At 34.2% G+C, this 14959-nt stretch overlaps 1 protein-coding gene across 1 annotated transcript in view; it reads right to left on the bottom strand.

Annotated features, from left to right (window-relative positions):
• Positions 1–1111: 1111 nt before the first annotated feature.
• LOC136025005 (putative pre-mRNA-splicing factor ATP-dependent RNA helicase PRP1) overlaps positions 1112–14959 on the bottom strand; it is a gene marked incomplete at its 5' end in the record, with an annotated part of 29395 nt that continues 15547 nt past the window's right edge. The window contains 4 exon segments of the mRNA XM_065700631.1: positions 1112–1394; positions 8766–8928; positions 12011–12201; positions 13833–13955. Coding sequence (XP_065556703.1) covers positions 1267–1394; positions 8766–8928; positions 12011–12201; positions 13833–13955 — 605 coding nt within the window.

Below are 14959 nucleotides of genomic sequence, written 5' to 3'. Positions count from 1 at the left end.
AACTAAAACTTGACAGTTTTATCCATGGTCTCCAAATTCACACCTCCTTGGTTCATATTTTAATGCTTTCTCCACTTTCTTTACATTCCTCTTATTTTCATATGATGTATCACTCAGATAATTCTTATACAAGCACCTTCTCGCCTCTAAGATATAAAGCATTTTCACTAATATTCTTGGCTGCGTTCCCAACTTTCTCCCCTAAGACACCATCAGCGACTTCACATACAATTTTCCTAAATTTATTCCATCCGTCTTCTATATTGTCAAATTTAAAACTCTCCTGTCTAGTATTATATTGTTCCTGCAAATTCTCTCTCAAATTTTCATCTTGAACCCTATCAACATTCATTGATCCCCGGAACGTAGTTACCCTAACCTGTGGAGTATTTTTACGCTAAGGTAGACACGGAGTAACCACCAAGAATAATTTAAAACAGTGGTCTAAAAAGCTTGAATTTCACTTTTCCCCTTCCCAAAAAAAATATTCTGAAGGCTCTCTCCCTCCCATAGGAGCGGGGTCACGTGACCGATGTTATTACTATACTCGTATATATAATGTTTTTTGGTTCTCAATAAAATTTCTGTAATAACGATGAATTTTGCGGATTAATTTAATATCTGGGATATCCAAATACTTTCGATGAGACACTAGAAAATTAAGAAAAAATGGAAACGCCGTTGTGTCACACGACTACTGATACACGTGTTTTTTTTACTATTGAATAAAAAACAAGTAAATATTCTCATCAAAAAATTTTTCACTCTGTTGATAGACTTGCTCCAAAAGGACTTTCAAGATTATGCAGCTCTCAGAATCATGGCGAATCCAGCGCCAAAAGTCATAGGGCGAGGAGGGGTCAAATGCATAAACAGGGTACAATTTTCGACTTAGGGTTGTCTTGGAGATACCCCCCCCCCTCCATCACAAAGTTTGTTAAATTTTCTAACATAGTGCTAGTGTTGTGAGAAAATCATTCACAAATCTCTTAAAAAGGTTATACAATTAAATAGTGACAAACGAAGAATTTTCCCAGATCATCAATATTTTAATGTACAGCTAAATAATTCTAGTCTTTGAAAATCAACCAATGATTAGTTCGAAACTAAATTTTTTGTTCTGACAGCATTGTTTTATTACAGTCCAAGTAATACAGACAACTTGACCATAGCATTATCAAACCAATAAACACAATACAGAATACAGAAGTGAGAATAAAACAAGCAAGTGTATAACTGGAATGAAAAATGTAAAGAGTAAAACACTCAAAAGCCTTCCTTGTACTGTTTACTTTCCAGTTTTGCTAAAATGGCTTCAAGCTGACGTCTGGCCTCGCCTTGAGGGAAATTCGACATGTCATAATATTGAGTGGCAATTTTCAGGAGCCATTCCGCTGTAAAATACATCAAATTACACAGATATTAGCAAAAATGGAAACTAATACAATGTTTTTCCTGGAGCATAAAGAGCTATATTAATTTCCTTTCCCCTACCTTCTGAAAACCAGAAGATAATTTGCACTTTAATAAAAAAACTTTTTAAAAACTTCATCATTTAGAACCTCAAAATACCGAAAATTATTATGACTTTAAGGAATAAATATCAGTATAAGCATATTAAACTATAAATTCACATTCATTTTTTTTCAATAATCTTGGTTATGACGGTGTTGATCGATGCCTACCTAATTACAACTGTAAAACGTTTTTTCTCAAGCAATAGTAAAGAACAACGCTAGAACTTAAAACAACACAAATCATCTTATATTGGATTTGGAAATCGCCCCCTTTACCACCCACTCTTTACACCTAAGTTTAATTTATGGACGCATCCCCTCTCACTGTTCTAACCACTCTTACGTCATTAAACAAATAATTGTATGTTATCTAGTCATCATTCAAGTTATCTTCCAATCATTAAATATATTCCCTTTAAACTTTTCAAATGTATTTAAAAGGAAGTCAGAGGAGATCCCTTCTTAAATGAGTCTCAAAATAATGAGTTAGATAATAATTCTCGATTTTTTATAGCTAAAAGGCATTATTCTGCTAGAAATTTAAATGTGTTTTTTTAATTATCGCTTGGACCTTTAACTGAACTGTAGTTGACTTCATCAAATATTTAGATAAAGTTTTATCTCCAATATAGCAGCTATATATATATATATATATATATATATATATATATATATATATATATATATATATATATATATATATATATATATATATATATATATATATATATACTAGCTGTTGGGGTGGCGCTTCGCGCCACCCCAACACCTAGTTGGTGGGGGCGCTTCGCGCCCCCCCCAAGCCCCCCCGCGCGCGTAAGTCGTTACGCGCCATAATAGTTACGCGCCATTGTAGTTGTGTCCCTATGTCCCACCTGTGAATATAGATAGATATATATATATATGGTTTTAACTACGTAAAACTTGCGAATATACAACATTCTTTGCTGTCCCATTGTCTTTGCATATAAATAGATTGTCAGGTTTACCGACTCTTGAACATGCAACATATAATGGTCCATGGGAAAACAATCTGTATTCAGATCTATACCTCATGATTCTAATGATTGCCCTTGAGCTTTGTTGATGGTGATTGCTAATCGACCATTCCCTGTCCCGGTGTCCCGGTCGTCATTTACATCCCCCTGTTTCCTCCGGTGTCCCCGTTGTAGTTGTGTCCCTGTGTCCCGGTCGTCATTTATATTCCCTGTGTCCCGGTCGTCATTTGTATCCCGGTGTCCCGGTCTGTATATACATTCGTTTTTTAGTTTTGTTTTTCTCCTTTATTTTTTTCCTTTTTTTTTCTTTTTTAGCTTATTTAGATTTTTAGATTTTTTAGTTTTTTTATTAGTTTTTAGTTTTTTTTTCTTTTTAGTTTTTTTGTCCCGGTCGTCATTTATATCCCCCTGTTTCCCCCGGTGTCCCCGTTGTAGTTGTGTCCCTGTGTCCCGGTCGTCATTTATATTCCCTGTGTCCCGGTCGTCATTTGTATCCCGGTGTACCGGTCTGTGGTGCTTTGTTGATTGCTAATCGAACATTCCTTTTGTCCTGGTCGCTTTCTCTTTGAGTGTCGTCATTTATTTTTTTCTATTTTAGTTCTTTTAGTTTTTACCTTTTTTAGTTTTTTTTAGTTTTTTAGATGAAAATTTTTTTTAGTTTTTTCCTTTTTTTTCTTTTTAGTTTTTATTGGTTTTTACCTTTATGTTAGCTTATTTTTCAGTTTTTTCCTTTTTTTTAGTTTTTTTTTATTTTTTATTTTTTTTAGTTTTTTACCTTTTTTAGTTTTTTTAGTTTTTTTAGTTTTTTAGCTTTTTTACTTTTTTTATTAGTTTTTAGTTTTTTTGTAGTTTTTGCCTTTTTTTAGTTTTTTCAGTTTTTTTTTTAGTTTTTTATTGGTTTTTACCTTTATTTTAGCTTATTTTTCAGTTTTTTCCTTTTTTTTAGTTTTTTTTAGTTTTTAGTTTTTTTAGTTTTTTTAGTTTTTTACCTTTTTTTAGTTTTTTTTAGTTTTTTTAGTTTTTTAGCTTTTTTATTTTTTTTATTAGTTTTTAGTTTTTTTTGTAGTTTTTGCCTTTTTTTTTAGTTTTTTTAGTTTTTTAGCTTTTTTATTAGTTTTTAGTTTTTTTTGTAGTTTTTGCCTTTTTTTAGTTTGACAACTTATTTTTATATATATAGATAGTTTTTTTTTTTACTTATGTCCTGGTCGTCATTTATACTCCCTGTGTCCCGGTGCTTTGTTGATTGCTAATCGAACATTCCTTTTGTCCTGGTCGCTTTCTCTTTGAGTGTCGTCATTTATTAGTTTTTTCCTTTTTTTCTTTTTAGTTTTTTATTGGTTTTTACCTTTATTTTAGCTTATTTTTCAGTTTTTTCCTTTTTTTTAGTTTTTTTTTTATTTTTTATTTTTTTTAGTTTTTTACCTTTTTTTAGTTTTTTTAGTTTTTTTAGTTTTTTAGCTTTTTTACTTTTTTTATTAGTTTTTAGTTTTTTTTTGTAGTTTTTGCCTTTTTTTAGTTTTTTCAGTTTTTTTTTTAGTTTTTTATTGGTTTTTACCTTTATAGTTTTTTTAGTTTTTTAGCTTTTTTATTTTTTTTATTAGTTTTTAGTTTTTTTTGTAGTTTTTGCCTTTTTTTAGTTTTTTCAGTTTTGACGTCACCTGATCCAGTTTTTTCAGGTGACGTCACCTGACACATCCATCCACACATCCACAGACAACTTATTTTTATATATATAGATATATATATATATATATATATATATATATATATATATATATATATATATATATATATATAACAAAGCACATTCTTAGTAAAATCAAAATAATTCTTCCTCTACTGGATTTTCTCCTTCTTTCTTTTTCTTGTAAATTTACCCATACTTCCAGTTTTCATATCAAATGAGTAGTTTTCCGAGTACATTCCCAGAAAGGGAAAAGCAGCTTATTCGGCGAACCTATTGCTCTGCTTTGAGCATATTAAGTTTGAGTATACTAATGAATATGAATAAATGCGAATGCGACAAGAGTTCGGAGAGGGGAATTTTAGATCATGTGAATCAGAGAAAAGCCTTTCTAGGCAGTTTATCCCAACAACACAGAAGGGCATATTTAAATTTGCTACTGTGTCAAAATAAGATCAATAGCTTGCTAAAATATTAAATGATTTAAGTGACATAACATTTCATTTCGATGTATTTGCAACGTCGATCGAGCAGAAGTCAGAACCCATTAATAACTATACATAATTCAAAAATAATAATAATGTTAATAAAGCAAATTTTTTATTATACCTCCAAAGAATGGTTGCGCCAAACAGCTTTGACTTCTTTTTATTAAATTTAAATTTCAGCATTTTTACCTGTTAATCTAACTCTGATTTGATCTACTTCTTCTTAAATGGCTGGAAATACTCGTAAGACGACTGAGGGGCGACAGAGATAGAGACAAGGGAAATCATACCGGCTAACTCTTACACATTTTTTACTTAAATAACTTAATTTGAAGTTTTTTTTTTTCGCTAATACTTACGCCACCTTTTTCACTGCTTTAGATCACCATTAGAGGATGAGACAGTTATCTGCATGTGTATGCGTTTGATGTTTCCAACCCGTCCGACTCTTTTTTTTACATTTGCAGACTATTATTTTCATGATGAGGTGTGGAGTTAACCCTTTCATCCGCGATATGCTCTGGGATTCGTATGGTAATGCGTTATTACAGGTGCGGTCAGAAGATAGCCTTAACACAATCTCAATTTAGTAGTAGTGTTCTAAGTGTTATATTACATATCACATTCTCTTCTACCTTATCGTACCTCGTATTGATTCTAGCCACCTCTACAACGAAGACGATATGCTGTTACTTCATGTTGACCTCCACGCACTTCAAAAGTCGTTTGACATAGTTTTTTTTCTCTGGCTTCAGTAAGATCGGCATTCAAGTCGTTACTAGGAACACATAGTTCTTTGTTTCTAGCTTTTTTCAGTCCTCTCATGATAATATGATTGTTAGCCTTACACCCATCTACGAGCTATCTTCGATAAATTAACTACAACTTCCATTTGACTCGACTATTAAGGTCAATAAATCACTCGTGATGTTTGCACTGAAGTAAAATCCTATTTACGAACCTATTAACCTATTAACCTGGACAACGTTGTAGTATCTTTAAATTCGAAAGCTGGTGTTGTAAATGCTGTAGTGAATTATCAGTTATCTGACCATCCACCGATAACATGCTAAATTCCAGTGCCTTATTCAGGCTGCCGAAACAGGCGATCTTGTCCCTTAGAGCCACAATATCGTCGTGATTGGTCGAAAATCCACCAAACTTTGTTCACTGAGTCAGTTGATTTGTTCTAAATAAAATTGATGTGCCAGTTTCTCTCCTTCAGAAATCACTCGAGTAGCCTAAAAATAAGTACCAGGATTGTTTACACTTGTATCGTGTTGAAATATACCATGCTCTCCAGTTTGCGTAAAAATAAGCAGTTCCTTTGCAACGAGTTCGAAAAAGAACAATTCCTGGATGGTCGGCAAAACCCAATCTTATAGCTTCATGTAGTCGAGCAAAGCTATGGTTTTCCGCGTGGAAAGAATGTGGTCGTCCAAATTTAGGGGTTTTCAACAGTGTAAGGATTTCCGCAAAGAAAATGTTTTCCAAGCTTCTTTCTCTGCATCGTAAAAATCTTATCAAAAATTATTCTGCTTGCGCAAAACAAGATGGCAATAAGGTTTTCAGGATGATTTTTCGTTCAGAAACTCGCTCTTCTTCTGCAGCTCGGAAGATCATTAGTATGCGTTTTATGAATCTGACTCGTCCGTTCCTGATCCTCTCATACAGTTATCCTATGATGGAACCTTGGATAATTTTCTGACCTCTCATTTACATGTCGATTTTGTTGTTGGCACTCATTATGCAGAACTTGCTATTCAAAAGCTAAAATGGATGTCTTCCTCTGGTTCCTCTTCTTATGTAGATGATATTTACCCAGGGGATAGTTCCTTCTCCCTTCAGCATTGGAGATCTCACCCCATTTTAAAAATAAGAAAATCCGAGCTATACTGCTCATCATCTCGTCCGATCACCATCACTACATCACTCTATAAGCTCTTTGAGCCGCTGTTTTTAACAGAACTTGCCGATACCCTAGATATAATTGCTAATATTTATTTCAATTCTGATCTTCCACAGAAAGCCTTGGCCTTGCGGGACACGACATTGAATGCGCCTTCGACTCGCTTGTCCACGCAGCCATGCTTTTGAAAGATGATAAATATGGAATACTCTTTGAAATTTGTATTCTAGATTATTGTAGCAGATGTGTTCTAGTGGGAGGCCCGTCAAGTAGCAGTCACATCACCCAGTCTTTTCAATAGCTTTAATATCACATCTAAAGATCTCTGTCCATCCTATTTGATTTTGTCCTCAATCAACCTGTCTTCGGTATGCTAGACTGAAGACATTTTTAATACTAGCCGAATTCTCCAGCGAATCACAGAAATTTTCGAAATTCTTCCAAGTTGAATACAAGAAAATTGGATTACAACTTATCTCTGCCATATCTGAGTTCATTCTTTCTAATTGGAAAATGGTTAACTTAGACCCATTTATAGCTCTTGGGAATAGTTTCTGTCCGGCCTATTGACCACCTTATATATCTTGGTCTCCCCACGGATTCCTCCATCGACCACACCTGTACGCTTCTCCTTGATCAGCTCAAACGTGGAATATCAGCAGCTTATGCCTATTATTTGATGCAAACTTCGGTTCAACCTGATGCTTATATCTAGCTCTTAAAATGCCACGGCACTTCCTCACATACTGTACGCTATTCCCTTTTGGAAGCTACTGAAAAACATGATCAGCATAAAATCAGATCCTTGTTTTTCCAATTTACTAAATATCCACTCCACCTGCCTCCGTGGTACAGGAACTCACAAATTGTTGTTAAATTCGAAGTACCAGACCCGGAAGTCTCAGTTGCAAGACGAATTGCAAAACATAATCGTAAAGTTGAACTTCGTCAAAATGAATGGGTTATGACGGGTTTTTAAATAATTATGTAAATAATTAAGTGATGTGTGTTTATCGTGTGTATTTATTGCCAGGGACGAACCCAACAATAAATTTCAGAAAGAGATGGATAAATTGGCTCTGGGATGGTAATACTAATTAAAAAGTATAAACAATTTTTTTTTAAATTTAAGGTACATTCTTTATTGAGACATTACTGTAAATATGTAATTATAAAATAAAGTCAAGCCACCTTGGTTTTGTTGTGGGCTAGTTTATACAAAACGTCTTCTCCATCGACTGGAACGTCTCTGTGCATGGATAATACGGCCAATCCATTATGCTATTCCTCTTTCACTCTTCTAAAGATAGACATAAAACGCTCGCACGCAGCCGTAGTGACAGGAGTCGTTGCACCAATCTTCAAAAATCGAAGGAGAGTGGAGAAAATGCTCTTATCAATGTTCTAAGCACGTTATGAAATATTATAGTGCCACTTTTCCTAACTGTATCCACATTCTTCTCCACGAAGCTAACTCAGCTTGGGAGCTTCCCCTAGACAGTTAGTCAAGAGTATATATATTGTATGGATGAGTAGGGTTAAGGCTTCATTCAAGTACTGGTCTATATTAATCACTAATGTAGGAAAACAGTCTTCTTCTTTTTTTTTTTTTTTTATGTGTTTGTGCTGTTGCATTTGTGATTTCTCTTTTCATTATATAATCTTGTATTACCCAAAGATAGCACAACTTGCTGTATGAAAAATATTGCAGTATATTTCCAATTTCCAATACAAAAAAGAACGAAAAGATACCAAAAACAATACTGAAAAAAAGGCTGCCTGTTTTAATTTTTTTTCCGTTTTCCCCAAAGAAACAGAACAACAGAAGACAGTAGAAAAAACCCCACCAAACAAACAAAACCAGAAACGATGACCTGTTCATTTAGGCTATTATCTTGAGATGTTTTAGGTTTGTGCGATTTCCATCTAGATAGTACAGTCGTTTTAAAAGCTGAATTCGTAAGAAAATTAGATACTCGGCTAGCTTGTACAATAAGCCTTCAAAATGAGGTAATTGAGAAACTTTCCTTGTAACGACAGGAAAGGGTCCCCTTTTGTGGCCAGCCTTGATTTTGCTCCACTTTGGCGGCCTATATTCATTTAAGGTACGACGGTATAAAGTACTTCGAGGTTACCGCAATTACTTAATATAAGTGATCAAATACTTACGTTTAACGTCTGTGATAGTCCTGATGTAGTTTTTAGTCGTCAAGACGAACTCGTTGTAGAGGACCCATTCTGGTTTGTGGTCAAGACATGTTGACGGATGAAGTTGAACAACTTGATTATCTTTTATTGTCAAATAAGTGCCAGATCGTTCAAGGTGGGCCACCTGGGAGATATAAAATGTGCTTAAAATATGTGCTGAACATCGAAAGAAGTAAAAAATGTGCTGAAAGATTGTTGCGAGAGGGTTTATTATTTTCTGAAATGGTAGGAACTAGGGAGGGGGGTGTCCATACTACAGCAGCTGTCACGACCCATGAATCAGAATGACGGAGGAACACTGGAGACCATACCTTCTGTGTAAAATTAGTATGCTCCATTCATACTGAAAGGGATTATAAAACCTGTACTCACCTAAATCCACAACTAAAACCCGAACAGCTCGTCCCTACTATATTTAAAAAAAGTCGCACTAAACAGACACCCAACGTCATAAATACTGGGTCCGGTTCGGTTGAATTTCACAAGCACTTACACAAATTAGGCTAATGACAAGAAATTTAGAATAACCACCCCCATCTCAATAGAGATTGGACCAGGAGCTTAGACTCCTGGTCCAGGTTGGTTGTTCCTTAGGAGGAACAACAAAGAACCTAGGTATTAATTTCCTCTAAGTTTGACGGGGATCAGGCATCCCTTTTTGGACGATGCGCTGTTAACAAGGATTTTTGGATCCCCCTTCCTCCTCTTAAGGTCAAACTGGAACTGGGTTAGGAAAAGCACACAAGGACATTAACAATTGTTTATAACTAAGCATGGTTGAGGTCCATCCTCCCTCTTGGTGTATGTCCAAGTGGCAAGAATCTACGAAAACCCACCTTCCTATACGAAAGCTGAATCTGGTCTAGACCCAAAAATGCATAAAACTGGCATTTGTTTGCACATTCCGCAAGGTTTTAATGAAATTCAACAACCATTCTTGTACACTTCCTGATCCAAAAATTTATGCCTCTTTGCCTTATTGTTTACAGAGTTAAAATCGTACATAACCAGTGAAATGTAAAAGGTGGGAAACTAGCTTAAGTTTCCCACCAAATTGGATTGAGATTCGATAACCGGCTCTGATAGATTGTATTTGATGTTTTGCAGCTTAAAAAAATACCAAAAACTGTTTGCAAAGCTTTTCGAAAAAGAAGAATCAGCATAGCAATTTAAGTTCTATCACAAATTGGTCCTCTTGGTCTACATTGGTCTGCTGGTCTTTCCTTTAATAAGAGCTTAGAAAACATTGTTGGCAATTTATCTCAGAAGTTTAAAGACTCAGATATGATCTTTAGACGTGAAATAACTAAAATTTTGGACATCTCCCACCCTACACAGCGCTTCAAGATTGGATCAGACACGGACTCCCAGAAGACTACCTTTGTAGTTTCAGAAAAAGATGGGAGGGAAACGAAAAAAATCCCCACTGTTTCTTAGCTATCTCCAGTTCCTCCTAAAGAAGTCACATTTTACCAAATATAGCCTCGTTAAAAATTCCTTTGTAGCGCCTATCCTTTTTCCTGCACTGAACTTACATTTATTTTCCGTACAATTTATGAAACAGAATTTTACTAGAGATATGGAAACATTGAATTACTGTTTTTATTTGACCGAGTCCAATAACTGTCACAGGTATCTCTTGGTTTATTTAACTGTCCATGAGCGCCCATAAGTTAAATTTTAGGGAGGACGGGGAGCTTACCTGGTCTAGTCAACGCTTCCAATGCTGCCAAAACGAACATACAAAAATATAAGGCAGCGTCATTCGAACTGGAGGAGGGGCTTCCCTTTCTTATGAGTGCCCATGTAACTGTCACTCCTCAAAAACAGATTGTTAAAAGGCAAAAAAACAAACAAAAAAAACACCCATTATCATCGAAAATGTCTAGATGGCTTCTGTTCTCCGAAGTAAACTGGGGTAGCCTTGACTAACGTTAAGGGGAATCTAAACTGAAGGGACAAGCAGTCTTTTCCTCTGGTCTTTACAAAAGAGCCAACTCTACGGTTATTTTCTTTTAAGCCTCTCTTTGGCTGGTATTTAAATACAACAAACAAGAAGAAAAACTGTATATAAATATTGACAGCACCGTAGCTGAAGGTTGTAGCTTTCGAAATTTTAGCACTACAGCGGGGATTGCTGAAGGGACACGAAATATGGATCAGTGGTATGGGATTGAAATCCTCTTTAGAGCCATCAAGTGGCATTCTTGACAACTTTAAACTGACGAGCGATAGTTCAATGAGGATACCAACCGTTTAAAGAGGATCCCAAACACCATCTCAATCAAACAATATTTTCTGATTATTCAATATTGGATCTCCCTATCATTACAAAGTGTTAAGCAGTGCTTAAACCACGTGTAAATTTGGAATATTTGTCTGTCAAATTAGAATTATGGAAGTAGTCGAAGCTCGCAACAGCGCCCCTGAGCTCAATCGATCCTACTAAAACTAGAAACAGCACCCGGAACTGGCCCAAACAACATTTTATAGATTCTTGCCCAAACACTATGAGAACTAAACGAGACTGGAGGTAAAATAACCCAACCTTAAAAAACTATGAAAACCCATATAAAATCAACGATGCAAAAATTGAGATTGATCAAAAAGCTGAAATTTACATAGAATTAGTTCGTACAAAACCAAAGAAAAATCACACTTTTCTCATAATTGTCATAAAAATCATACATCACAAGTATTTATTAACGATTTCATTCAATCTCGTTTTTAACAGGCTTTCTATTAGATTTTTAAACACTGATACAAGTCATAGGGTCCCATGAAAACCAAAGGTTGATGCATATTTTCTAGCATACTCAAGGTACTCAGGTTTTGGACAAGGAATTAAGTTAAAGTTCGTAAATTTAACAGAAAATCTGTTAGAATTGAAAATAATAGTAACAGAAAAATAAATGTTCGTGGCAGTTTTTTTTTATTTTCAAAAGTAAGTAACTCAAAAGGTAAGAAAATGTTGATTATGGATAAAAATATGGTTTTATTTTTTTTGGTGAGATTGTAAGTTTATAACAATTCAACAAGTGCTATGGTCTATAGCCATCAACAATTCCTTCCTGAAACTTGTGAACTAGGCATATTGCAAGTTGATATTGTTCCCGTTAATATATACATATATATATATATATATATATATATATATATATATATATATATATATATATATATATATGTATATATATAAAACTAACTTGCATGAAAAAGCCTGATACTAAGGCTTTCCTAATATTGATGTAATAATCTCTAGATGTGAATTCCGTGGATGACCGTTTGAGTCCAAAACGATCCATAATCCTTGACAGCTGTGCTCTAACATTGTCTGAAGACTTCAGAGATCGGTAGTTAATGAAGTTTTCAAAACACCACTGGGGGTCTTCCATGTCTAAAAAATATAGATATTTAGAAACGGTGCGGCAACTTGAAAATTTGACTACCAGTTAAATAGGACCTGTAAATTCATACTTCCGAATCAATATAACCAATTATTGACGAACAATCATCAAGAGCTACATGTCATTACTAAAAATCTCTAAAAATAAACCACAATCGAAAATCAAATCTGTTTGGCTAGCTGAAAACAATGTTGGTAATAGGGTTTTTAATTCAGGTAAAGAGTTTACGTACTAATTCAGTTCACACAAAATCTAAGATCTTTAATTGTTTTCATACTAAATCTAAGATATTTAATTGTTCAAGTAACTGTAAATATATTCACATAAATTTTTAGGAGCAATGAAAAAGGCTCTACTCGGGCGATTTAGTCTTTCATTTCTAATCAGCTCTTCAGGAACATTCTAACTGGACTAGAAGGAGATCAATATCAGAAATCGTTTTTGGCAGTAATTTGTTTAAAGGTTTGTAGACGAAAAACCCGCTTCACAGGTTTTAGGTCACCTTCCTTATTCCCTTTCACACAACAGATGAGGAGAGATTTTTTGCTGAAATTCGTCAAAAGGACCCCTCTGGAATAGCTAAACAACAGCAATTTACGCAAAGAAAACCGACTTTTAATCATTCAAATAGCATACATATAAAAATGACAGTCTAAGATAGGTGTTTCAGCAATGAACGGATATATTGGGGATAACAAATGGTGAGGTAACAGGCGATGCGGTAGAGCCCTTATGTTTTCATCTGTTTCTGGTGAATCCCTACATGGCAACATTTTTTCTTTCTAATGTCAACATTTTAGTCAATAATATTCGGTCAAGTGTCAACTATTAGTTGGGATAGCATCAATTTTAGCCAAAAACTAATAATTTTGCAAGATAAAATTATCGGTTAATAACACATTATGCTAATTGAAAAACCAACTAAAGCCCAATTAGTTAAAGGTAAGTGCTTAGTACCTAAGTTAGTTCTATGATGAATTTAATCTTACGACTCCTTTACTCTAGTCTAAAATAATTTCCAATATTAAATCCAAAATTTTAATTTACAAATCAAAAACAATATTAAATCCAAAATTTTAATTTACAACTGATTTCAAAATTTTTGATCTTGTCAGGGTTAAGGAGAGCTATGATCTTTGTGATTATTTTGACTTTAATAGAAATCTTCATATAGAAAAATTCAACGATAAGCTGTGAAATAATAAATAGTTGTGATGTAATGAACAACCAAAATGCAATGAATTGACAATTTCTAATCAATTCATACTACTAAATAGAACCAAGTAAAAAAAGAGAGAAATAAACACTTTAGGGTTGGACTAATCAAAACCTACACAATTAGGGCATCACATTTATTGATAAGTCGCCCTAGTAGATTTTAAGCTTATTATCTTTAATTGAGAGCAGTCACTCCACCAAGTGTGTACTTTTAAGAGCTTTCAATAATCACTTGAGATACGAGACGAGAAGCGACTGTATTTCTTGATAATGGAGGGAAAATTGTTCCACACCAGTCTCGGCACTGATTAATCAAGGCCAAGCTAGAGCAAATTTAAAAACCAAATATGCAATATTAGGAGGAAGTAGAATAAAAAAAAAACAACAAGAAAATGAAACTTACTCTGTTTAAAAGCATGGTAGACATTCAGTAGAGTAAGGTGGTCACCATCTATGTGCGCAAACCGCATTTTGGCATCATCAGCAGCCTTCTTTGCCTCATTCGGTCGAACAAAACATTGTGGTACTAAAAGTGGCAAAGGGACCGACGTCCGCCGGGTTAAGTAAAGTATCTAAAGACAGCTAACAAAATTAGTACACTGGAACCTACCCAGAAGATAGGCTCAGAGTACCAAACAATTCTCACATAAAACGAGAAATAGAATCAATCACTCACATTTTAGAAATTTAAAGTATGATTTAACATTGCGGAACACAAACACAAAGAGCTAGTGTAACGAACGCACTGGATGAATATCTGAACCGTTTACAAGACACTTCATCCAAGTCCATTTTTAGATTATTATTTTTTCTGCAAAGAACCCGACTGCCTCGCAACTTTGTATGTTCACAAATAAGAATTATTACAAAAAAATAGGAATGAAAAGAGAAGCATTTCGGCATTGAATACTAAATGATTTTTACAGCCAATTTGATAAAGTCCATACTAAAATGTGGTTAGATACATTCTCTACGCATAAATACATAAGCAAACATCAACAAAAATCCAGTACATCGACCCCAATTCCGTAATTTAATTTCTCCACCGTTTGCTTTAAGGACTCAGTTTCTCAATGGCTTAACTACCAGTCGAGTTCTGATTAAATATCAAATAAAAGCAAGGACTGGCAATTTTTCACTAAGTTATGAAAAATTTATGCTCTTGATGAAAGCATGAACGAGTTATTTGGCGTTATTGTTAAAATATAAGCTCATTTAAGCAAAACATGGAACTAAGCAAACTACCAAAAAAAGGGAGAGCAAATAAAGATTATGAGCACAGAAAAAAAAAAAAAAAAACAGCTTTCTAAACATACTGGAAGTAATAAACTGATCTGCTTTAAAAAACAAAAAAAAATTATTGCAAATAAATCTTTGAATAGAACCCAAGGGTATTCGAACATCACAGCGGTTCAAATCTATTTAGACAAGGAATATCAAATCAGCAGCTACTGCTAATATTATTCAGCAGAAATTGTTGCACATTTTTTCAAGATTATTAGCTCTTGTTAACATAGGCTAATTGTAAAT

Source organism: Artemia franciscana, chromosome 3 (genome assembly GCF_032884065.1).
Source record: "Artemia franciscana chromosome 3, ASM3288406v1, whole genome shotgun sequence".
Lineage (NCBI taxonomy): Eukaryota > Metazoa > Arthropoda > Branchiopoda > Anostraca > Artemiidae > Artemia > Artemia franciscana.
The sequence above is the reverse complement of the archived record's forward strand: the minus strand, read 5'-3'. Positions and strand labels throughout refer to the sequence as shown.